The 24,000-nt window shown below is 38.3% G+C and overlaps 1 protein-coding gene across 1 annotated transcript in view; it reads right to left on the bottom strand.

The window, feature by feature from the left end:
• Positions 1 to 24,000, bottom strand: part of NOC3L (NOC3 like DNA replication regulator) — a 43,270-nt gene that overhangs the window by 4,982 nt on the left and 14,288 nt on the right. The window contains exons 8-18 of the mRNA XM_063434582.1: positions 21,597 to 21,690; positions 19,027 to 19,202; positions 15,650 to 15,778; positions 15,012 to 15,143; positions 13,298 to 13,378; positions 12,526 to 12,626; positions 11,160 to 11,232; positions 6,431 to 6,494; positions 5,081 to 5,152; positions 1,985 to 2,166; positions 794 to 922 (exon numbers count right to left, since the gene is read on the bottom strand). Of these exons, the coding sequence (XP_063290652.1) occupies positions 794 to 922; positions 1,985 to 2,166; positions 5,081 to 5,152; positions 6,431 to 6,494; positions 11,160 to 11,232; positions 12,526 to 12,626; positions 13,298 to 13,378; positions 15,012 to 15,143; positions 15,650 to 15,778; positions 19,027 to 19,202; positions 21,597 to 21,690 (1,233 nt within the window). The remainder of the gene's footprint in view (positions 1 to 793; positions 923 to 1,984; positions 2,167 to 5,080; positions 5,153 to 6,430; positions 6,495 to 11,159; positions 11,233 to 12,525; positions 12,627 to 13,297; positions 13,379 to 15,011; positions 15,144 to 15,649; positions 15,779 to 19,026; positions 19,203 to 21,596; positions 21,691 to 24,000) is intronic.

Here is a 24,000-nt window from a genome sequence, read left to right as displayed (position 1 = left end):
GGAACACCAGGCAAGTTGTATCACAGTATATAATATTGTGTTTAATTTGATTACTAGCACCAAGAGCAGAAGAAATGGACCATGTTATTTAAGAATGTAGAAAAAGACAGACTTAATTTTAAAAGAATTTACTTAGGAGGAGAATAAAACTGAGCCAACATTTATTGTAGGGTTCAGGGCAAATATATGAAGGCAACATGATCTAATAAAAAAATACAATAAAAAAAAAAATTATATACACACACACACACACACTTTAAATATAATAATTTAAATGGAAATTCTAAGTCGCAAACTGTAAATAAAAAAAAAGTTTGGGGAAGGCTTTATTTAATTTTTTTTAATACCCTCCCTGTGTGCTGACACATAATGTAAAATATTTATTGATATATGTAAGATACAAAAAAGGAACATTCCAGGCACCGGCACCGCAACCATTCTGGAGAGACATGTTCCTGAATAGGAATCATACGAAGGATTAGACACGTACAGCCAATAAGCTAAACCATCTATTACAGGCCTTCGCTCAGGAGAGCTAATGTAAGTTCTTACTAAGGACCTTCTTCCTCAGCAGTAAGGGAGCAGCACCCGGCAGACCCAAGGTGAGAAGTCAGAATGTTCGAACACGGTTTGCTGCCTTATAGTGGGGGTGCACCATAACCACTGAAATGTTCTTTAACAAATTCAGCTTTGCAACTATTTTGTAGTGTCCAAATCTTTCCCCTGTAGACATTACATTTACTTTACACAATCGATACATAGATAACATCTTAATGACAGATTGAAAACTTACCCGCAAGCAGTGCAGCTCCCACAGCGCAGTGTTCTGGGCATTGCAGTATTCTGGCTCATCCAGCTCCGGTAGGTAGAGGCCGCTGCCTTGGGACTCGTTGTCAAGCAGGATGTCGGTCTTTGGGAATGTCTGAAAGGAGATGGATTTATGTTGAAGGTCATGTGCAAAGTACAACCGTAGCTCCTGATCACAGGGTGAGGTATAAAATACCATCAGTTAATAAAATGTAAAGACCGATATCACTCCCTGGACATTGTAAAGCATTTCTCAAACCTTGCCCGTTCATTTAAACATCACCATATTTTAAGTGCCACAAATATCAGTAATAAATATAAGTTGCCAAAAGTAATAGTCCATAACACAACACATATTTAATGGTTTCCTTAAAGGACCACTATAGTGCCAGGAAAACAAACTAGTTTTCCTGGCACTATAGGGTCTTTAGGTCCCCCACCCTCAGGGTCCCACTCCCGCTGGGCTGAAGCCGCTTATCTTTCTCCAGCACCGGGAACTCTCCTCCTCCTACCGACATCCGCGCGAATGCGCATGCACGGCAAGAGCCGCGCACGCATTCAAACCGCCCGTAGGAAAGCATTACTCTATCCTTTCCTATGGACGTCCAGCGTCTTCTCGCTGTGATTTTCACAGTGAGAAGCACGGAAGTGCCTCTAGCGGCTGTCAGTGAGACAGCCACTAAAGGCTGGATTAACCCTCAGTTAAACATAGTTTCTCTGAAACTGCTATGTTTTCAGCTGCAGGGTTAACACTAGACGGACCTGGCACACAGACCACTTCATTGAGCTGAAATGGTCTGGGTGCCTATAGTGGTCCTTTAATTATGCAGGCGTTTGTTTGCTCCCCTTAGATCCTCACCTGAGGCATACCATACAAAACACAATACACAAAATACATATATGCAGAAGATGACACAGCTTTATTGTATGACAAAAGGAAATTATGACAAACAAAATATCACTAATTTAGCCCCACCTATTCCTAAAACACTTTGAATGGTGCATATTCAAATCAATATACAAACTTTATAGTAAACAATAAAAATTAGGTAAAGAAATATATTTTTTTAAAAAGGAAGAAACCTGCATTAATGTCCAAGTATACAAATGAACATTAGGATGTTTGTATTTACAACACCCACAGTGGTTTTTCAATAGCTATTGAAAGTGTCCTTACTTGCATAATTCCTCGATTGGTTGACAAAATCCCAATGCAGGAGTCCGGGAGCACGTGCAGAGCCAGTGTGGATAGCCGCTTTAAGAAAGAGAGGGCTCTCTGCTGGGATACTTGCTTCCTACGCTTGGCAAGCATCACTTCCAAGCATTGAAGGGCTATCAGTATGTCGTCATTGTTAACGCCTGCAAACAAAGCACAATAACAGTACAATTACTGTGTGTAGTTCATACACAGTCAAACAAACACAAAGTGAATGCCTTTCTGCAAACAAAATGGGGTCGACAACAATGATTCCCCCATTTTGTTTTGATACATTTTTAAATTATGCTCACATTGTAGGGATTGCTCACTAAAAAGTGAACTGTAGTGAAATTAAACACAAATTACAAAAAGGAAGCCAAAATGGTGTTGACATTTGAGAACTACAGGCCTATAATAGTCAGACTCGCAAAATCATTTTAAATTCTTTGTAACTTTAGCTCCCATGACACTTGGCCAGCAGGAAGCTACAGTTTGCCCATCAGCAAATTATACAAAAGCAGGGATTTCACTTCCTCCAAATTAGAGTTTTCCAGCTTCTCAGGATGATCCTGGTTACTTTAACACCAATTTATTTCTCTAAAGGCAGAATGTTAGCACTTTGAGTGCTGCTACCAGTTTCCTTATTTTGCAGTATTTTGTTTCACTTGGAACCAGAAAACATGCAATGTAACTCCAGCCTCAAACAAAACCACAACTTCTATTCTCTACTCCTGCAAAAGGCAAAACACTACAAACCTACTGAAATGTGCAGTGAGAATCCCACAAGTGGCATTGAACACATAATTCACACAACAGTTGTTCTTCCTGTCTGACATCTGTGTGGCCTGACTGTATTGCAGAACAGTCTTCCATATATTGTAAATAATTCCCCTGGCTCATCCGTGAACTGAAACATTGAAGCAGATCGTGTCAGTTCAAACTGAAATTTTAAAAGTGAGGAAGGCCAGGTAAAGAATGCAATCACAGATCATTAGAAATACAATGACTACAATCATAAAAGCACAAAAACAATTACATTTGGCAAAAGTTTTCTTTTCAAATTTTAAGTCAACGTTGCCACCCGTGTTACCCACTCTGCTCACGAATGAAAAAGGTGTTTGTTGCTTTACAATTCTACATAGAAACGTAACCGTGTAAGTACCAGAAGCCCCATCTTTAAGTTAAATTTCACAGTACTGCCAGTATATAACAGATCAATGCTGATCTGGGAATAATAAAACATGCAGAAAAAGGGTATTTCTATTTAGATTCCTTAACAACCACAACAACCATACGCAAACCTATTCCTACAGAATACTCCAGGGTTCTGGGATTAGTTTCACAACAACAGACCTACAGGCAGGGATAGCGTAACAAGAGGATTTAATCATGGCTTGTGGGACGTCTCGGCAGTGAAAGGTCATGAGAAATATAACTCAATTTTATTCCTCTGGCTCCAAGCATCTTGCAATGAAACAACCCGAATGAGAAACTGGAAATCCCAGAACACTATGCCAGATCGGACATGCAGCGACTCAGTAACAGAATGACAAAGTAAAATGTTGGGTTTTTATTCAGTAAACGGTGAGCTGTGAGGAAAATGGAGTTTGGAGGAAAGATTCTCAAACACTGCCTTGTTAGGATTTTATGTTCATCAACTCATTTATAATTGTACCACCACTGAACTTACAAATTAAGGAGAGGTGGGGATAGTGAAACACTTTTTGTGTCAGGAATACAAACATGCATTCTTAACACTATAGTGTTTAAAGGAACACTATAGTCACCTAAATTACTTTAGCTAAATAAAGCAGTTTTAGTGTATAGATCATTCCCCTGCAATTTCACTGCTCAATTCACTGTCATTTAGGAGTTAAATCACTTTGTTTCTTTTTATGCAGCCCTAGCCACACCTCCCCTGGCTATGATTGACAGAGCCTGCATGAAAAAAAAATCTGGTTTCACTTTCAAACAGATGTAATTTACCTTAAATAATTGTATCTCAATCTCTAAATTGAACTTTAATCACATACAGGAGGCTCTTGCAGGGTCTAGCAAGCTATTAACATAGCAGGGGATAAGAAAATCTTAATTAAACAGAACTTGCAATAAAGAAAGCCTAAATAGGGCTCTGTTTACAGGAAGTGTTTATGGAAGAATGTGCAAGTCACATGCAGGGAGGTGTGACTAGGGTTCATAAACAAAGGGATTTAACTCCTAAATGGCAGAGGATTGAGCAGTGAGGCCGCAGGGGCATGTTCTATACACCAAAACTGCTTCATTAAGCTAAAGTTGTTCAGGTGACTATAGTGGAGAACCGGGCAGAGCTGCAAGTTAGAGCTCCCACAAGTCCTCTCTCCATCACTCGCCTGCCGGCTGTCAGCATTGCAATGCCAGCGTGCCAGAAAGATCTCTGATCTCCCCCGGTCCTGCAGAGCTGGCAGGGAAGAGTTACAGTATTCAGAGATAACATTGATCATGTCAACAGCTACATGAACAGAGAAAATTGAAGGAGTTCCAATTCAATAGATATTTATAATAATAATAATAAAAAAACAAGAAGAAAAAAAACCAGAACAGTCAATTGCTAAAATGAACACAAAAAAATTCAAATCTGCAAGAATTTTTTTTTTACTGTAAATTCGTTTTACACAATGTGGTGTACGCAAGATATACTGAGCTGATATCTGGTTACTATATGATATTCAATCCATCCAATGTACTGGCAATACTCGTATTAGTAATTACTCTATAGAGGACAAGGAATAGCCATATCTTGTGAGACCTTAAGGAAGAAACAAATCATCTTCTTTCTTGGAAACTCCTTAGAATTATGACTGTTTATTGTATCCAGATCCAACTAGGTCACAGCATACAGTATAATAAACATTGCACAAACATGGTCACCAATGGGAATACAGAACAGGGCACAGAAAAAGAACTACAAAGCAATTCCTTACACTACTTCCATCCCTTCCCTCCTCGCCCCGCAAAATACTAGGATTATTGCCACATGCTCCCCATATTAACAGGGAAAAAAAGGCATTAAATAAAGAGATCTTAAATGTAAATTACCTGCATGGAGCTTAAGTAATGTTTTATAAAGGTGTGTATAGAATTTCAGGGGATCAATATTCAGAACATCACCTGTTAAAAGAAAAATAAGTACATGAGAAAAATCAGTTCATAAGTGGTTTCCAAACAGCGTTTAAGAAAGCCCATTCTATAAAAAAAAAAAAATACATTTAAAAAAAAAAGCTTAAAATGCAAATTTGTGTCTGCACATCTGTCAGGAATCAAAATCCCAAATCTTTCCCACTAGGTATAATCTGGGAACAAACAGACTTTCCCATTTCTTATTTATAGCTTTCACTAACAATATTAGGTCAGTCATTACCAAATATTATAGCTAGGGTAGTAACATCCACCATCTTTTTCTAGATACACATCACTTCTCGATAGGCAGCACTTGAAAAGTGTTGCCCTGGTGTATGATATTTACAAGCAATGTAAGGCAGTGGCTTTGATTGATTAAAGATGTATACATCATACAAATAGGGTTACTCACTAACGTGAGAATTTATACTCAACTTTAAATTGGGGGCAAAATGACATTTCCCATTACGCTCTTCTACGTTCTATGTACATAACGTGTTATCGTTGAACCCAGTATTTTACTGACCTTAACCTATGACAGGCTCCTAGACCACACACATGGATAAGGTGCCGCTGGGTTTCACTGTCGTACTCTGATACAGTAGACAGCGCATACAATGCTTTTGTTAAATCAGCAATGTATGGTTTTATTTCAAGATCTCTTTGTCAGTGAGATTAACAACAACAACAAAAAAGCTCATGCAGAGTACCAATTTGTTTTATGAAACAACATTTAGTATCATTGAATTGTGTGTTTTACATTGGAAACGATGTATAGAAAGTCACTTTTTTTTTTTTAATGCTGCAGAGCTTCCAAAACTAGCCCACACCCTCCTCAAAACAACTCTGACGTGGTTTCTCTGGTGTAGGGTTGCATAAAGTAGATGGCCTAACAAGACGGCCAAGGATATCTTATTCCTACAGTAGCTAACATTGGCTTGCGGGATTTTTGCAAACTTAAATATTACTGATCTATATACAAGTAACTTGCACTGGCTCAAGCAGCAGACAGAGCACACATCTTTTTGGAAAACGAGCAAAGAATTTCCTGTCCTTAAAAAGCTGCAACATAAAAAATATTCAACAAATCATTTAAAATATTAAGCCTGACATTAAAAGCTGCACTGTCCTCTTTGCTATGATAGATCCTTCTTAAAGCACAGGATACTGGCACATTCAGCTACTTGGAGGAAGCTGTGACATCCTTACAGGGCCTCATCAACGTGTAACCACATAATAATTGAAATTTGTTTTGGCTGGAAGCCTCACCTTGCCCAGAAAGGATATTAAATGCTGTCTGGACGCAGTGCAGACTCTCTCTGTAGTTGAGATCCTGGGAAGAGAATGAACAAGAATCATTAATGCCACTGAGGATCACTCAACGGTTAAAACTTCGGTCAAGTTGGACTCCATGCTTTACCTTCCCGTATTATTAACAGTTTCTGGTGACACGAGGAGTTGCCATTAAAACAATGTGTGTTTCTACTCAAATTAACCCTTCTGGGATTCATTACCTAATGACTAACTAGTTATTTTCTGCGTAACCTGGTATCTAAAGTGCAATTCAACTTCAGAGTTCCTGGTTAAGTGCGCAACAGTTTAAAGAGTCACAGCAAGATCCAGTGCTATATGGCGAAAATTGCAAAAGATTTGTACATTCGTTTTCAGATGGATTTTGGGCGATGGTCGGATCGTCCAATATCCGTAACTTCAATTAGACATTTGACCAAATCATGAAGCAATAAAAACAGACAATGGATGAGATGGTTTGGTCGTTTTTAGTTTGGGGTTCCACCCATGGCACCCATCAAAGATTGATGGTTAGGGGAAAGCCACTAACTTATGTTAGGAATACACTGATGGGCTGTTCGCCAGAATAGTTCTCTTTTTCAAATTATTTAAGTTGCATACAAAATAACATGTCACAATTGGTGTACATTAGGTCACGCAGCATTTTCAGTCAACATGAACAAGGGCAGAAAGCCCAGAAGAGATTTATACAGATAGAACCATAAATAAAAGATTGAAAAAAAGTACCTCAGCCGTTGAATTTACCCATTAGGGACCGACATCGCAAACTGGGATGTGCTTAAGGCTCAATGTTTCAAGAAGAAACGGTGCACCTTTGTTAAAACCTCTAAGACATTTGCTAAATGTCTCTTGCGAAGGAACACCAATTTGGACAGTCAACGTTTCATTAATAGAAATTCTTGTATGCATTTTCTGTCCCATGTTATAGTGTGTGTGAGCGGTGACTCATTTTGATAGGAGGAAGGTGGGAGAAAAGAGTAGAAACAAAGAAGACAGTATTGATTAGAAGAGGAATCCGAATAGCTGTTTTAATAGTAGCATGGATTATATTCGGTCAAAGCCAAACCAATGCATCAGCAAAATTTGGGCGGGTTGAAAACATTTTCTCTTTTTCACCATACACAAGTCTAATTGGAATGTTATTTCATGCTATGGATTCCAATAACAAAATAATGCTTGAGTTCCAATCCCCCTTTTAGACTGTAACCCAGCCTGAACATGGCAGATATTGTGTAATAAAGAAATGGGATATTTTGCTTGTACATCTGGATAGAATGCATTGGCGTTTCTTTTAGATACAAGTCAATGACACACGTTTTTGGCAGTTGTTACATTTACTTTAATTCCATGAGAGAAACTGTAACAATGGTTTGTGTTTCAGATCATGGTGTAATGTCATATTAGCAAGAAAACGCTCTCCCTAATGCTCTCCCCCCTGTATGCATGTTCCTGTTATCAGTTTGGAAATTACAACAAGTTAACCTTATTTCAGATTTAATATCCTGTTTAATTTATTTCGCTGGCCTTCACGATGTGGACTCTGCTGACTTTAAAAGCACCTCATGCAACATGTTAGCACAGTCACAATTATAAACGGACATGTCCAATATATTCTCAAATCTACACACAGCATATAAAGATGCAATCTGGCACACAGGTGGCATTAACATAAAAAAAGCATTAATAAGGTCACTGACAGAGAGAAAGTGTGGAGAAAAAGAGGACCAAGAACAGAGCCTTGGGGGGTCACCAACTGAGACGGGCACTCACTAAATAAGCGTTTGCAAATACAGGATGAAACCTGTGAAAGTACAGCAAGTAGGTAAGTGTATTTTCATAAAGTACAAGTACACAAAGGGTTGGGGAGTGTGGTTGTAAGGAGGGAAAAAGCAGCACTTGGAATGAGAATATAGGATTGGGACCAGAGTTGTCTTAGTCTGAAACCTAATGTTTCAGAATAGATGGTGGAAGAAAACAAGTTATACTGTTATTGCTACGTGATGTATGGACCATTGTACCAGTAATCCTTACAATCCCTCAGGAGAGCCTGGCCAGGGAGACACATTCCCAGAATACGAAGCGTGTCGCTTTCTGCATCCCCACCTAGGCACAGCGCAAACACATTCCTTGCACATATCATGCTATAAAATAGTATACAATAATTTTCTAGAGTGAAGTCATACAGAAACTAATAAAAGGCTCTGGTGATATTTTGCAGATCACTTGGAGGGAGGGAAAGGGGCATTGCTTTGTGAGTGTTGCATAAGATGGGGTTTAAAAGAAGTCTCTCGGCTTTGGAGTTGAGTATAAAGGTTTTCTGTGTACTGAACGATAACCAGTCTAATTCAATCAACTAAACTGGTGCAGAAGATACAAAATATAAAGCTATTAAATTTTTTTATTTTTTTTTAAATGGCTTAAGGTGGTGTATGTCAACAATACTTTTTCTAGATTGTTTATCGAATCCCTGGGTATTGAAAAATAAGTAAATTTTGTATTTTATAAAAACATATTTTGAAGAGGTCATTAATAAGGCCTTTATCAGGCTAAAACCAATGCCTTTTTAGCTTGACAGCTGTGATGCGTCAAGGGTCCTAGAAAGGTTAAAAGGAAAAAAAACATTTTGGATAATTTATTTTTTATTTTATTTTTTTAAACTTCGTCATACAGAGTGCTGTGTTGGGAGAGTCACATAAATTGTCTCTAAAGAGCAAGTAACAGACCTGACAGTCACCAGGATAATGTTTCAGGACCAGAGCAGTTAGTATCAGCCCCCTAACCAGCACATAACTGTCCAAGAGAGTGTTTCCCTGTATGCAATCCAAATCTCTCAATTATACATAGAAATCTAAACTGGTGTGCAGATTTTTGGTTAACATTGTATTAACTATCCATAGAAATCTAAAGTAGGAGGAAGGCAACGTAAACAAAGGAATTGCCCCTTCCCATAAAAAATATGAGAAACCTTCCCGACAGGTGCCAACCCCATGCCAAAAGAAAACAAAGAATACCCCTTTTATCATTGTATCACACAGTGATAAAGAGATACACTGTGTCATTTAAAGTAATAACCCATTATTCTCTCTGAATCATGCAGGGATTGTAAGCAAAGTTTATTAGTAAACCTAAACAAAGTCCCCATTCCCTTTTATACAACTCAGATTTTCTAAAATAAATATTTAACGCATATAGTATTGCAATATACAGCAACAATGAGGACATACATCAATTATCATAATCATCAACCCTTCCAAAGCTCTAACAACCCTCTCTCCTATTGAAAAAAATAATCATTAGATTCACACTTCCATAAACACACTCACTTAGAGGCTTTCAGGGAGTCTGTTTGGGTGCTGGTTGGGAACATTTGTAAATGAAAATGATGTTGTACTCAATTATCCCAAAATAGGACAGCATAACTACTAAAATGGAACTGGCCAAACCTCTTATTTGCTGCTACAGGTCCTCATAAATACACCCTCACACCCTCACACCCCCCCCCCCCATAAAAATAAAAAAATAAACAAACAACGTTAGGGGCATTTCTATATTCATGGGAAACAATATGAACACTAATTAGTTTTTTTTTCTAGTGAAAAACATATCAGATCTACATCATTTACAACAAAAATGTTTATAAAAATAAACACTCCGATCACACAAAAATGTAAAAAATCACTTCAAGTTTTTAAGTGAAATTGCTCTTGCCCATAAGGGGTTAAATGCATTTGCAATGAATCACATGAATACAAAGTACAAACACATGAAAGTGTCATTATAGATAAAATATTCTGTTTTTTTCCAGGAAATCCTAAGACTTGCCATACACAAGAATTACCAATAATGTGCTTTAGGGCCAGGAAATAAATACATATTAACCACCCACATTGTGTCATATTAAGTGTAACTCCCACAAGACGAGCACAGTAACATTATTAACACCAAGTGTTCCTTCCGTCCCTGTTTTAAATGGCGATCTTGATTAGCAATAAGAAAATACACATCATGTCTTTATACTGTCTTGCTAAAGTCCCTTATCTTTATTATTGTTGGATAACAGATGTTCATTACTTGTAATAAAAGGATGTATAAAGTACTCACAAATCTTACATTTTCAATTCTTTCATTGTGACTGGATCAGGCTACCACTTCTGGTCAAAAGGAAACGGGGACAAAGCCAGCAGCTTCATGCTTGAATACAAGTAAGATTTTACTGTATTTAGGGAGGCATGAGGGGGCTAGATGGTGGTTTTAACCCTATAGGGTGAGGAATACGTTTGTGTTCCTGATCCTATGGTGCTCCTTTAACGTTGCCAGACACACAGAGAAATCCTGCTGACTTTCCAAATTTTTTTCTTATTACTATTATTTTTATTTACCACTTTACCCACAAAGTGATATTTTTGCTTTGAAAAATATTTCCAGCAGAACTTAAACGTATACACCAATAGTGCATGCAGAGGTGGTGCTGAAGGGTAAAATTTAATTTTCCAAAATAATGGTCACTATGAGTTTTCGACAAAGTAAACTACAACAAGCTCTAAAGTGGCAAATGTTTAGTATGGAACAAAGGGAAAAATAAAAAGATAAAAATCTCCATAACATCTAGTGTATACAGCAAATAACGTTCAAATAAGCATAAATGTGCATTACTAGACATTAGTAGATAAACCCTGGTAAAACTTACCCCGGAATCAATGAGAGTATAAAGGACCTTGAGAAGATCATCAAAAAATTCTATGTTGATAAGATGAGCAAACCTGCAAGTGTAGGACAGCGGTGATTAAAGTAGAATATAATAAAAGACACCCAGTTTGCAGTGCACCCAGCTGACATTGCTTCATAGAGAGAGACACCAGTATTGGTGTGGGGAGATAGGATCTTATTAGAAGAATTACAATCATTACGAGAATTCCAATATTATTGCTCTAAAAAAATAAATTCATTTCAAAAAAATGTTTTTCCCACAAGCACTTGTTATCTCCCAAAAGGAAAACAGTGAATGGCACCAGTATCATTTACAGAACGAATAGAATCCCCCTTCAAAGATAAAACCGCAATCTACAGAGGAAGAAAATGAATGTATCCAACATGTAATTTGCCAGCCCTATTTTACACTGCGCAGTGGAAATGAAAGTTCAAAATCTATACTTTACTTTTATACTCGCCATCTAGTTGAACAAAATATTGATGACATTTTACCGGATGTGGATTTTGTGATTTATGGTTGATAGATCTATACTGAACAGCATTAAGGGTTATTATATGTAACAATTTGTAGGTACCATGGCCTACTTAGCAATAATATATCACTATCTTCAAATACATTCTTGCTGTTACTGTAAATTGTTCTAAAAAAAAAAATAAGCCGTTCGGCCTACTGTGATATTACAAAACTGCACATTATAAGGAAACTGATTAAGGGACAGGAAGCAAGAAATACCAGTGTCTTATTGAGTAGGAAAGCTACTAAATTGAATATTTTCAATTCTCAAAATTGTATATTTACACACAATATTGGAACTTTCATTATTCATCATATATTAAATCACATACATAGGTACAAGTAGTAATGCCATCCTATTTGTTTTCATTTTCTGTAAGTATATATATATATATATAATTTTTTTTTTTAAAGAGCTAAAATTTGTAGTTATTGTTGTGGCTTTGGGTTCTTTGGTTAAAGTTTAGAATTTAAGCATCTAGCGCAGTGGTTTTTCCAAAAAACACCTTAGACACACAACCAGGTACTCCCTAAATCCTGGACTAGTAGGGGTGACTGGAGGACTGGTTTGGGAACCACTGATCTAGTGCAACGATCAACAAACCTATTAACAGGAAAACAATCTCTCCATCTTTAAATCCTAAATAAAACTGCAAGTTTCCATTTCCGTTTGTTAAACAATGCAAAAACAAAAAAGCTTAAATAAATGGCAGCTCAAAATGAAAAGACGTTTATTTGTCACATTACAGATGAGAATAAAATAGAGGATCTCTTGCTATATATGGCTCTGGTATACAGACTGGACTGGTCATAATATAAAATCCCTTACTTTGCAAGGCCTTCCAGAACAGCAGGTAGGAGTACAGACTTCTGCGCTCTCTTCAGTATTCTGAAGTAGGTGAGAAAAACGATGTTCAGCGTCTCCGTGTGCTGTGGGAAAATTTAGGAAGGAAAAGAATAAAATAATTATACACTGTTTGAGAAAAATATATTTTACTGTGATAGCACATAACCTAAATCTAGATGGTACTACAAGAAGATACTTCCAGGCTCGATAAAGACTTTATGTCACTACCTACTGGAAGAAAGGTTTTAACACCAACAAACATTATCCAGTAAGTTCAGGAGCCTTATTTCACGAGCGCCCAGCTGGCGGATGCAGAGACCATGTTTAGCTTTACAATTTAAAGGCTGCACACAGATGCGCTATGAGGGTAAAACTCGAAATGTAACAAAAAGGTAACATTTTAAAAATGACAAATGTATCATTAAAAGTCATGGATAATGCTTGTTTTTTTTCTGAAATGTAATCGGCATCTAAATTGATTATTAAATGTACAATATAGTCATAGAAAGATATCAAAGTTAAATGTAAAACAATACAGGTAAATCAGCTCTTAAGACAAAAGGGGGCATAAGAGAAAGAAATGTTATGGAAGCAGAAGAAAAAGGAAATAAAGGGGTGGCACAGGAGAACGGCCCACGTATTTAATATTTGCATCTTTTAAAATCTCTTGATAACAGAAAAGTCCCCAGAATGCAGACTTTTTGGGGTAACAGGAGATCAGAGGCAGTGTGGCTACACCAGATGGTTGTCTTACCAGCTTCAACTTCTTCTCCTTGTTTTCAGAGGCCTCTGCTTCCAGTAACTCTTTTTCCAACTTTTCCTCGGCTTTCTTCCACTGAATGATGAAAAAAAAAAAAAAAAGAGAATAAAAAAAACAGTTCGGGTAAGAAATAATCCAAAATGGATAATTTTGGCCAGATTGGTATTGATAACCCTACCATCTAGAAGTACCTTATCACTGAAGTCAACGGTTCTAAAAAAAAAAAAGTTCTCCAATGAACAGTCACCAAATTCGTTCTGCTACAATAAAGTAACACTTCCACCACCTAATGACTCCAATATATTTAATGTGTTATGAGGGCAGTAGTGTCTGGACAGCATCTTACCTTCAAAGGATAAACCATTTTGCAACAGTTTAACCCTGAAGTTGGACCTACAGTGCATGACATAGTTGCTCTACCCCTTCTTTCCCTCTCCCAGATTTGGCTGATGATGGGTTGAGTGGATCAGCTGACACACTCAACCTACCACTGGCCTCTCATTGAGAGAAACGTGCTCACTTTCCAGAAATGTAAGGTTTATAATACACAAAGTACTTGATGTTCCTGCTAACTGAACGTAATAAATATGTTTAAGACATTTAATTGAAAGAACTTCTTAGGAATTCATGGGAACCCCGAATTGAGATCAAATTTAGACTGCTGAAAGGCAAGGGACACTATAGTCACCAAAACAACTTTAGCTTAATGAAGCAGTTTTGGTATATAGATCATGTCCCTGCTGTCTCACTGCACAATTCTCTGCCATTTAGGAGTTAAATCCTTTTGTTTATGAACCCTAGTCACACCTCCCTGCATGTGACTTGCACAGCCTTCCTAAACACTTCCTGTAAAGAGTCATCTAAAGTTTATCCTTCCTTTATTGCAAGTTCTGTTTAATTTATATTTTCTTATCCCCTGCTATGCTAATAGCTTGCTAGACTCTGCAAGAGCCTCCTGTATGTGATTAAAGTTCAATTTACAGAGAAAGAGATACAATTGTTTAAGGTAAATTACATCTGATTGAAAGTGAAACCATTTTTTTCATGCAGGCTGTGTCAATCATAGCCAGGAGAGGTGTGACAAGGGCTGCACAAACAGAAAGAAAACTCCTAAATGGCAGTGAATTGAGCAGTAAAACCTGAGAAGCATGTTCTATACACCAAAACTGCTTCATTAAGCTAAAGTTGTTTAGGTGACTATAGTGTTCGTTTAATTTACCTCTTCTAGAAATCAGCTTCATAATTTTCCTGCATCATTAGTCTGAGCACTGTAAGGTCTACAAATTCACTATCCCCTCCCCCCCCACCTCCGAAAAAAAAACGAGTATTTCATAAAGACAGAAACTTTAGAAAATACTTATTTTTGACTGTTGTAATTTCACTGAAATTCCAATTCACTCAAGAGATATACATAGACAAAGTACTACTTTATCTCTGTATATTTCCTCCGAATCATTTTACTTAGATTTAAGGCAGAGTAAGTGCCAGTGACGGCTGCAGGGTATTCACGGTCTAGTTAGGACTCCTCTGTCTCCTCCATAGACCTCAATGGTGTACTCTCTTAAATGTCTTCTCTTGATAAAGATATTTAATGTTCAGACTTATTCTGTATTACAAAACCCAACACGAAAGCATGAAATACATAAATGGCAGGCACATTATTTTTCTTAAACTGAAAATGAGGTGTTAAAGGCTTTAAATTGTGTACCTTTCTCTGCATTCTTGAGAGATTTTTCTTCTTTTCTTTATAAGACATGAATTTTTGTTTCGGGGCAATATCTTCAGTGTCTTTTTTTACTTCAACCTCTTTAATCCGCAAGTTAAGCAAGATGTTGAGAACCTGGGAAGGAGATGAATCACAAATGACTGCGTGCATAATCCCGTCCAGCCAAATGCCCTGAATTTCAACCACACCACTCGCATGTAATTCACAATTCTGATCAAATCCTGTGTCATAACAAGTGCACATCCAGCATACTTGTTTGGCACATAGTCTCAACAGGAGACATAACTGTGTGAATCAATAGGTCTGTTCCTTGGTTATGATAATTAAACAATCATAAAACTCACAGTAAAAATATATATATATGTATATATGAGGCACCAAGCACAAGATATTCGTGAAAAAATAAAACAGAAAACACAACGTACAGCTTTCGTGTTAAATAATAATTATTATAGTTTCAGTTTTTCACCAAAAAAAACAGACAAAACAAAAAAAAAAAACTCATCAAATATATGTGTTGGCCAACAAAATTGAAACAAGACATAAAAAAATTAGAATGATGGTTTAGAGTCATCACCTAGTAGAGAAAAATTAAAATAAAGTGAAGTATAGTTTTTTACCTCAGGACGAACATCGTAATTGTGGCTCTTCACCAGGCCAGAAATGATTTTTACTGCAGCCAAAGAAGTATGTCCAAGCTTATCCTGTCTGAGCATTTTTTTTACAGCCTCAAAGCATATTCCTGAAATCTGTAGGAAGATTTTTCAAACACAAAGATTCCATCAGAGATCAAAACTATTCTTCATACAAATAGCAAAAAAGAAAAGTGTTACTAAACTGCACTTTGGTTTGAACACGACAAAACCACCCAGAGAGTCCCTCGTCCCTCGTCCCGTTAGATTACTGCTTCAACAGCTTAAATTCAAATTTAAAGTTCCCTAAAAATTGATGTTTTTAAAACATGTTCGTTGTTGACCAGTAAAACCAAGAGAGAAGAAAAAATATATTACATTATAATAACTAAAATGTTTCAAATTTCTCTAGATTTCCCATGGTGACTAGTGAGCTCCCTATACCTTCTTGTTCTTGAAATATAGGTAGTTGGGGAAATCTAGCATGCATGTTTATCATGTCACATTCACACACTACCACTCTATACAAACACCCCCTCACAAATTCATTCACACACACTGCCACCAAAAACAGTTACACAGACTGTCACTGTGCACATATACACGCCGACATTCACACACAAGGTCATTGTGCACAAATACACTATACCTAACTTTCCAACACACGCTGCCACTGTGCACAAGAACACCCCCTCACATTCACAGACTGCCATTGTGCACATTTACTGCCACTGACATTCACACACGGACACTATACACAAATACACTCCTATTTACACACACACACACACACTGCCCAGGCCTATTTTTAATTCTTGCCCAGCCTTATGTTGAGCTAAATGGCAGTGCGATCACTATGATGGGCACCTAACAATCTCAAATCAGAGACTGGTGGCATGAATTGTGATTTGTTGTGTTTGTAGGGAAATTTGTTGATTTGTTGATTCACCTATACAGTTTAATTGCATTAGGTTCACGAAAATTTATATAGATCGCTAGTGAGAAACTTCAATCCACCTTAAATGCAATTAAACGATCTTAATAGTCCTACCTCCCTCTATTATTTAACACAAAACCAGCAAAGTTACTGCACATGTAAACATCTTGTAACTGTGACTTTTGGATAGAACACCCATTTTAATAGATGTCTTTCCTCTACAATTCTTTCAATAAAAAAGTAGGATTATTAAACATGAGTTATACAAATCTAAACATTTTACATTTTCAAGTGATTAAAGCAAAGCCATTTTTAACCCTTTCACTGACAGAATATACAAAAATGTGCATTACTTCATGGGTGATGGTGGGGAGAGAGGAGTCTTTTTTCCCCCCTAAACAGGAATAATAATTAAAATCGCTTATAAAAAAAATTGAAATTTCCGAATACAACCTAGTTATTAAAATAAAGTTTGTTTTTTTAACTCTAAAAACATCTGGCACTGCCCATGTGGTGATCCCTACAGATCCCTTTAGAACACAGATAGATAGACTTCTTCGTTACCATAACTCATCCAGACATTCTCCCATCATCCCTCCTCCAGTTACTTGTGCAACACAGAGACAGAGCTGTGAGTAGGAGTAAGAGAATATCTGTCTCTGTGCAGTGCCCCGATGCACACTGATAATCCTACTTGTAGTGTCAGCATGACTGCCAGTAAAATACATTACTGAAAAAGCTAGTTCCTCTGGATTTGATGCTCAAGAAGATGCTTGCACACAGCATCCACTTTTACTGTGCTGCAAGCTGCCCACCCTATGCCATTTGGCAGAATTTTGCTAAATAGGTTTGGTTTGTTACACTTGCTGTAAGACACACCCTCTCCTGCATACACCTGTATGGCAAACACAGACTTTCCAAATAGGGGTTAAATGTTAGTAAAAACATATTTGTACTCTTTCTTCATTCTCAGACTGCATGTCCAAAGCAGCTGCAATAAATCATTTTTTTTCTCACCACAGTGCTGCTGCCACTCTCACACAGAGCCTGCCCCTCCTCCCTCCTTCCCCTTGCAGGCATTGCTTCCCTTAGGATGAAGGCAAGCAGGAGAGATGCCCAGAGGAGAGTTTCCCTGATAACAGACAAGCAGAGCACAGCCTCATCTATGGGCCAATCGGCACAGATTGAATTGACTAACAAGAGGGGATTATTAATCTCTGATTTGAAAGAATCTATAGATTTGCTAGCACAATGTATAGATGAAATTAGATTCTCCATCATTTAAGATCAAGTTGGATTTGTTATAACAGATACCCACTAAACTTTTAAATTGCTGTAGAAATGTCCTGTTTTATATGCCTGCACTTTCTGAATGTATTTAAACAAGGTTAAAATAAAGAACTCACATATAGGATATCACCGGGCACACCATGCCCATAAACACATAGTTTTGAGATTAAAGCACCAAGGAGTGAGGACCACAATGGGGATCATTCAATTCAACCGTAATGCATGTATAATGCTAACTTTTCTTTTCTTTTTTAGGGTCTGGGGGGTGTATTTTTTGTGTCACTGCCCTACAAACCATTTCATTGCTGATTAATTACATTTTAAAATACCATGCATTTTACTAAGCTATGGAAACATTTATGAGGTTAGTACAGCAGTGATAGAGTTACCTTTTTGACCACAATAATTGGGTCTCTCTCACGGCTCTTTCCCCTCTTATTTGAAACTGCCAATTAAACCTTCATACGATTAGATACCGTTCGTATAGCGATACATTCCAAGATTGTAACATGTATATGTTCCATTTTACAAAAATAAATTCAATCTCTAATCTCCTTTACTGTTGAAATATGTGTAACACAATACTGCCCTCTAGCTGCAGGAAAAACATATTAGTAATGCAATACTGGGATTCTTACCTTGTAATATAAACAACATCCTATACCAAGGAGATTGTCCAAGTAACAAAACCCTTACGCTTATTGAAATAATTTGGGGGAATACATGCTGCCTCTGTAATCTTTCAAATTAAAACACCAATATGCCTGGTTCTTTTCACTACTCTATCCTTTATCACCCTTACCCTCATTTACCCTCAATATAGGTTTGTGGGTTTGACCTCTAAACTTTGAAGGGTTAACCATTGTCAAGATACACACACAGGACTTTGAATGTGTAGTCCTATGCCAATAGCCAGGCCTTAAAAGTTACTTGTCACTCCAAGCCATAGTACATCCTCCAGGGGTGTACAACTTTCTTCACAGGGGCTAAAATTTTCACTTGCCAATGACTAAATAAAATGTTAAACGCAGAGATATACCACACACACACACTCTTCCCCAAACCAATTATCAGAAACGTAATGCAGAAAGTCAATGTCTAAACATCTCATTTCCCAGACAAGCCATCCAGTTCTGACCTGCTTTGATTTGTCGTTGATAAGGGGTACAACCAAGACGACGATATTGTTATGGAAGTTGAAATGTGATAGTGACACCATAAGCTCACATAGGCATTTAACTGCGACCTCGGCCAATCCTTTGTAAGCCTTTACTGAGACCACCTCACTTTTCTTCACCTTCATTTGCTTCCAATCTATACAAGAAAGAAAAACAAAAAAGCAGGGGAGAGGTGTAGGATCAGACAATGACTGGCGCCTACAGAGGATTAGCCAAAAAAAAAAAAAAAACACTACATAATGTAATCAAAGCCAAATACACTCTATTCCTGGTATTTCTTGTAAAAATTTTATATTCCCAAACAGTTTATGGAACAATGAAAAGCTGCTGCTGGCATTCAAATGATCCGATAAATATTGGATAAATCTTTGGCAGTGAAAACTATAGGAAAATTCAGGTGTTCCCCACTTCACATTACCAAAATGACAAAAGGCAGCATGGGTCAATTTGGCGGAGCTGAATGTTTTAACATTAAAAGGGCTGAAAATATTCAGCACAGCCAAATTCTTCTATACACAGATGCCCGTAGGGCTTAGGGGACTGGGGAATCTTTTTTTTGTCAAACTGCTTCTGGAAAATAATATGGCAAAATAAACAGTAAAAAAAAAAAAAACGTTATTTTCAAAATTACTTAATCCAAGGGCTCCTTGCACAATAACTGCTGCACAATGTTCTTGGAATGTCCCTTTCAAATGTAAATAAAACGTTCAATGACCACACAATTGCGGTGTCTTTTTGTTTAAGACCTTGCATGACCTCAAATTTTGCAATAACATGTTGAGGAGATTTGTTGACTTTGGTTTTTACGTAATAAATTATCTTGGTTTACTGTAGTCTGCATTTATCTTTCTCATCTGTCTTCAAATAATTCATTTAGGAGAATAAGTGAGAATGGAGGTTGGAGAGCATCAATATATGACTAGTTCTACTATTGGTTTATTTCATAAACAGAAGTTTAAATAGATAAATAATCTCAAGAAGGGGAAACAAGTTTCCCAACCAAGCTAAATCAAGAAATTCCCAACGGAAGGATCTGTTTTTCAGCAGATGACGGAGGTTTTTGATTTGCACACCATGGGGTAAAACTCTTTAGTGTTGATGAAATAGTGACAACTTTCAGATGGAAAAAGTCTTAAAAGAACTCAGGTGATCACAATTTTTTTTTTGACCAATGGCCATCAATGTGTTAAAAACTAGAGGTCCAAGGCAAATGTTAATGCAGTCAATCTACCGTCAAGTGATGCAAAGGCTTCCCATAACTTATCAGGCATCACCATGCTAATGTGGAACGACAATTGTGTAATTTGGTATTAGGGTGGCTAAGTGTGCAGCCACTCCTCCATTTCAGAAGTCAATGTTGGGTGAGAAGGAGAAAGAACTTTAGTTAACCCGATCTTTAAAAGGAACGTAAGAGTTTTACAAATACAAACTCTGTATTCCAAACGCTATAGAATCAATGTGCTGTTTATAGCAGTGTTCGTAATGTTTCCCCTCTGCCGTTTGTCAAAATATTAAAAGTTTTAATTAACCCTTGACGCTGCTCACCTCTCTATCATCATCAAGGTGGCATGGCCTCTTCTTGATGATCCAATCTAATACCTTAGCTTTTATGTCATGTGACAGTGCAGTGGAAGAGCCTCCCGTGGCTGGACTTAAAGGGACACTTTAGTCACCTTTAGTCACAACTAAAGCTTAATGTAGTTTTTCTGGTGTCTACAGCCTGTCCCTGCAAGTCTTTTGCTATAAACAGTGCCTTTTCAGAGAAAATGAAGTGTTTACATTGCTCCCTAGGGACACTTCCAGTGGCAGTCACTATAGGTGCTTCTTGGGTCAGTGCTTCACAATGTACAGCACTGACGTTCAGCATCTGCATGCTCTGCATGGAGGTGCTGAACATCCCCATAGAGATGCATTGATTCATGCACAATAGCCTTTCAGTGCTTTCCCATGGGAAAGGATCTGATTGGCTGAGATTGTCAACTTGGATGATCTCAGTCAAAGAGGAAGATCAGGGGTGGGGCCAGCACCAGCAGACCTGCGCAGCACTGGAATAAAGGTACGTTTTCAACTTATTTAATGGGGGTAAGGTGAGGCCGGGCAGCTTAAAAGTGTTGTTAACACTAGAGGGTCAGGGATACACATTAGTATTTCTGACACTCTAGTGCTCCTTTAATTCTGCAATGTAAACATAGCAGTCTCTAAACAAACTGCAATGTTGTACGCTACAGGTTTAAAAGTAAATAACCACTGCAATAAGATGAAGTGGTCTGACTGACTATAATGTCCCTTTAACTCCATACTCTGGGCAATTTGCCAGCACAGTGTTTAGATTCAATATACACCTACCTGAATGTGTACTCTTCACCCACACAATCTATGAAATTTCAAATATATACTTGTATATATGATATGAACACCACAAGCAACAACAGCATTTTTGAGCCGGATTTCAGAACATAGTTCAGAAATAAACGTTACACTAGATCTGATTTCTTTACATCTGCCAAAAATCATGATGCATGAAGTTTACCTTTTAACGTTTGCTCCAAATTTTCCAAATAAAACTTGTACTGGCTGACTAAGCCTTCTTCAAATTCTCTGATCCTCTGAGTGTCTTTCTTGACCTGTGTTCCAATTACATATTAGAGAGATTAACTTAACGAAAATTAAAATACATATTTTTCCAAAAAGTTTAAGAAATAGGTTAAAGGGTTATTTAGTATACATTCCACCGAGTCCTCTCTCTCCCCTCACCCCCATCTTTAATTCATTACTTAAAACATTAACATTACAGAAAAACACAAACACGCACTGTGTAACAACAGGACACATAGAACTTAAAGGAGGAGGTTTGTCAATGTGTTGCTGTATAACATGAGTCTTTTTAGGAAATATAATCTAGTACCTATAATCTAATTACCAATTCGGATAGTCTTTTTTCCCTCTGTATTACTTTAGTGCCCTTTCTGACATCTTTCTTTGGTATCATGTTTGTGCAGCACATTCAGTTTATCAAAAGAAACACTCCCACCTCTTAACAATGGGACACTCCACTGCCCAAATACATTAAATTTAAAAAAATCATAATGCATTTTTTCTTTATTGGACTATATCTAAAAACATCCTGCGAAACCTGCAGTTCTCTTGTCTGCTGCCTTTGAAAGACCTCCCCTTCTAACCCCGCCCATACTTTCTATGGCTGTCCAATCACAGGCTTCCTAGGGCAGCTCCATGAGATGTATTTGCAAGACAGGTGTTCTGGGCAATTGCTGCCTCTTGAGTTTAAGAGGATCGGTTGTCTGACACCCAGTGTAGTGTAACAAGATTAATTTATAAATGTGGCAACTTCTATTGAAATCAGCACATTTTATATAGAATATTTGTTAATCACGATAAAAAAAATAAGTTTATGATTAGTCGCTTCCGGGACCTGGATTCTTCTGCTGCAGCCTCCAGCACCTCTGTTGATGATCTCAGCATTCAAGCAGTCATGACATTAGTCACAATCTCCTCCATTCCATTGCTCCTCATACAGAAAAAAGGATTAAAAGTAGGCATGCAAGGTCAATTACTGACTCCTCCAATCAAATGCTGCGATTAGCAGCATGTGATTCCCAGACCAAGTTTTTGACCAATCTGGAGGAGGAAGCGTCTCTAGCGGCTAAAACTAAAAAAAAAAAATAAGAGTTGGGGCGGAGCCAAGCAACTGACCTGAATGGCCACATGCCGAGCGAGCTCCGCTGCAAAAGAATACTTTGGAACAGATTACACGAACCCAGCCCAATGAAAACGGTGCCAAACCGACCTGCAGGCATCCAAAGATATGGGCTTCAAAAATAAAAACTCTAAGCACGACAACCAGCGGCAGCACCACAGCATTGGAGACATGTGGAAGCAGGCACTTAACGCCCAAGGCCCCAACATGGCCGCTTACAACGACTACGGCTCGGATATCTCTGATGATTTCACCACGGAGACTGAGATGGAGCACCCACACGAGGAAATACCACTTCGCAAGTCACCCCACGAAAACAGACTCCTCACCTGTGACCGTTACGGTCATGAAAGACCTCCTAGCAGACCTCCGCTTAACAATACAGGCCGACATGGCTCAACTGCGCAAGGACCTACAAGGCCTAACGGGCCGCCTGGGCACACTGGAGGCTGACTCCCAGTGCAACAAACAACACACTCAAGTCCTACAACAAACGGTCCAGGAAATCAAATTACAGCACTCCACATACGAGCAACGCATAGCAACTTGAGGATCGGAGTCGCTGCCGGAACATAAAAATCCGAGGCATAGGAGAGGAGATACCAGAGTCTGAAATCCCACACACATTGCGGAGACTAATGCAGTCACTATTACCTCCCAAGCAAGCCAGACAGGTACCCATTGAAAGGGTATTTCGCCTACCACGAGCAGCTAAGGCCCCATGAGACCTACTGGCTTGCTTCCAAAAACACAGAGACAAGGTGGCGGTGATGCAGGCCACGCGGAACCAATCTCCTTACCTGTTTGAAAATATGCAGCTATCTTTTTACGCGGACTTGTCGGGGTCCACCCTGGCGTGGAGACGCACACTTCAGCCTTTTACAGCCCTCCTACATCAACATAAAATCACCTACCATTGGAGAGGTTCGCGAACACTGTTGATCCACCACGGGAATGCGACCTCTACCATCCGGGACTTACAAGAGGCAACTGAACTACTACCGACCCTGGGACTTCCCCCGATCGCTCATCCTCCACCGGAGAACAGAACCACACCGACACACGGCACCGCGTGGAACCCCGCAACAGCGGTCCCATTCGCCCCTAGAGGAGCCGAAACGGCAATCACCGCGGCAACCAACACCTAACGCAGCCCTGAAGCTACCCGGTATCCAGACCAGACTACCTTAAGCAGCATTACACGCTGCACCCCCTGGAC

The sequence above is a fragment of the Pelobates fuscus genome, chromosome 10 (genome assembly GCF_036172605.1).
Source record: "Pelobates fuscus isolate aPelFus1 chromosome 10, aPelFus1.pri, whole genome shotgun sequence".
Lineage (NCBI taxonomy): Eukaryota > Metazoa > Chordata > Amphibia > Anura > Pelobatidae > Pelobates > Pelobates fuscus.
This window is presented reverse-complemented; position numbering and strand designations above follow the sequence as displayed.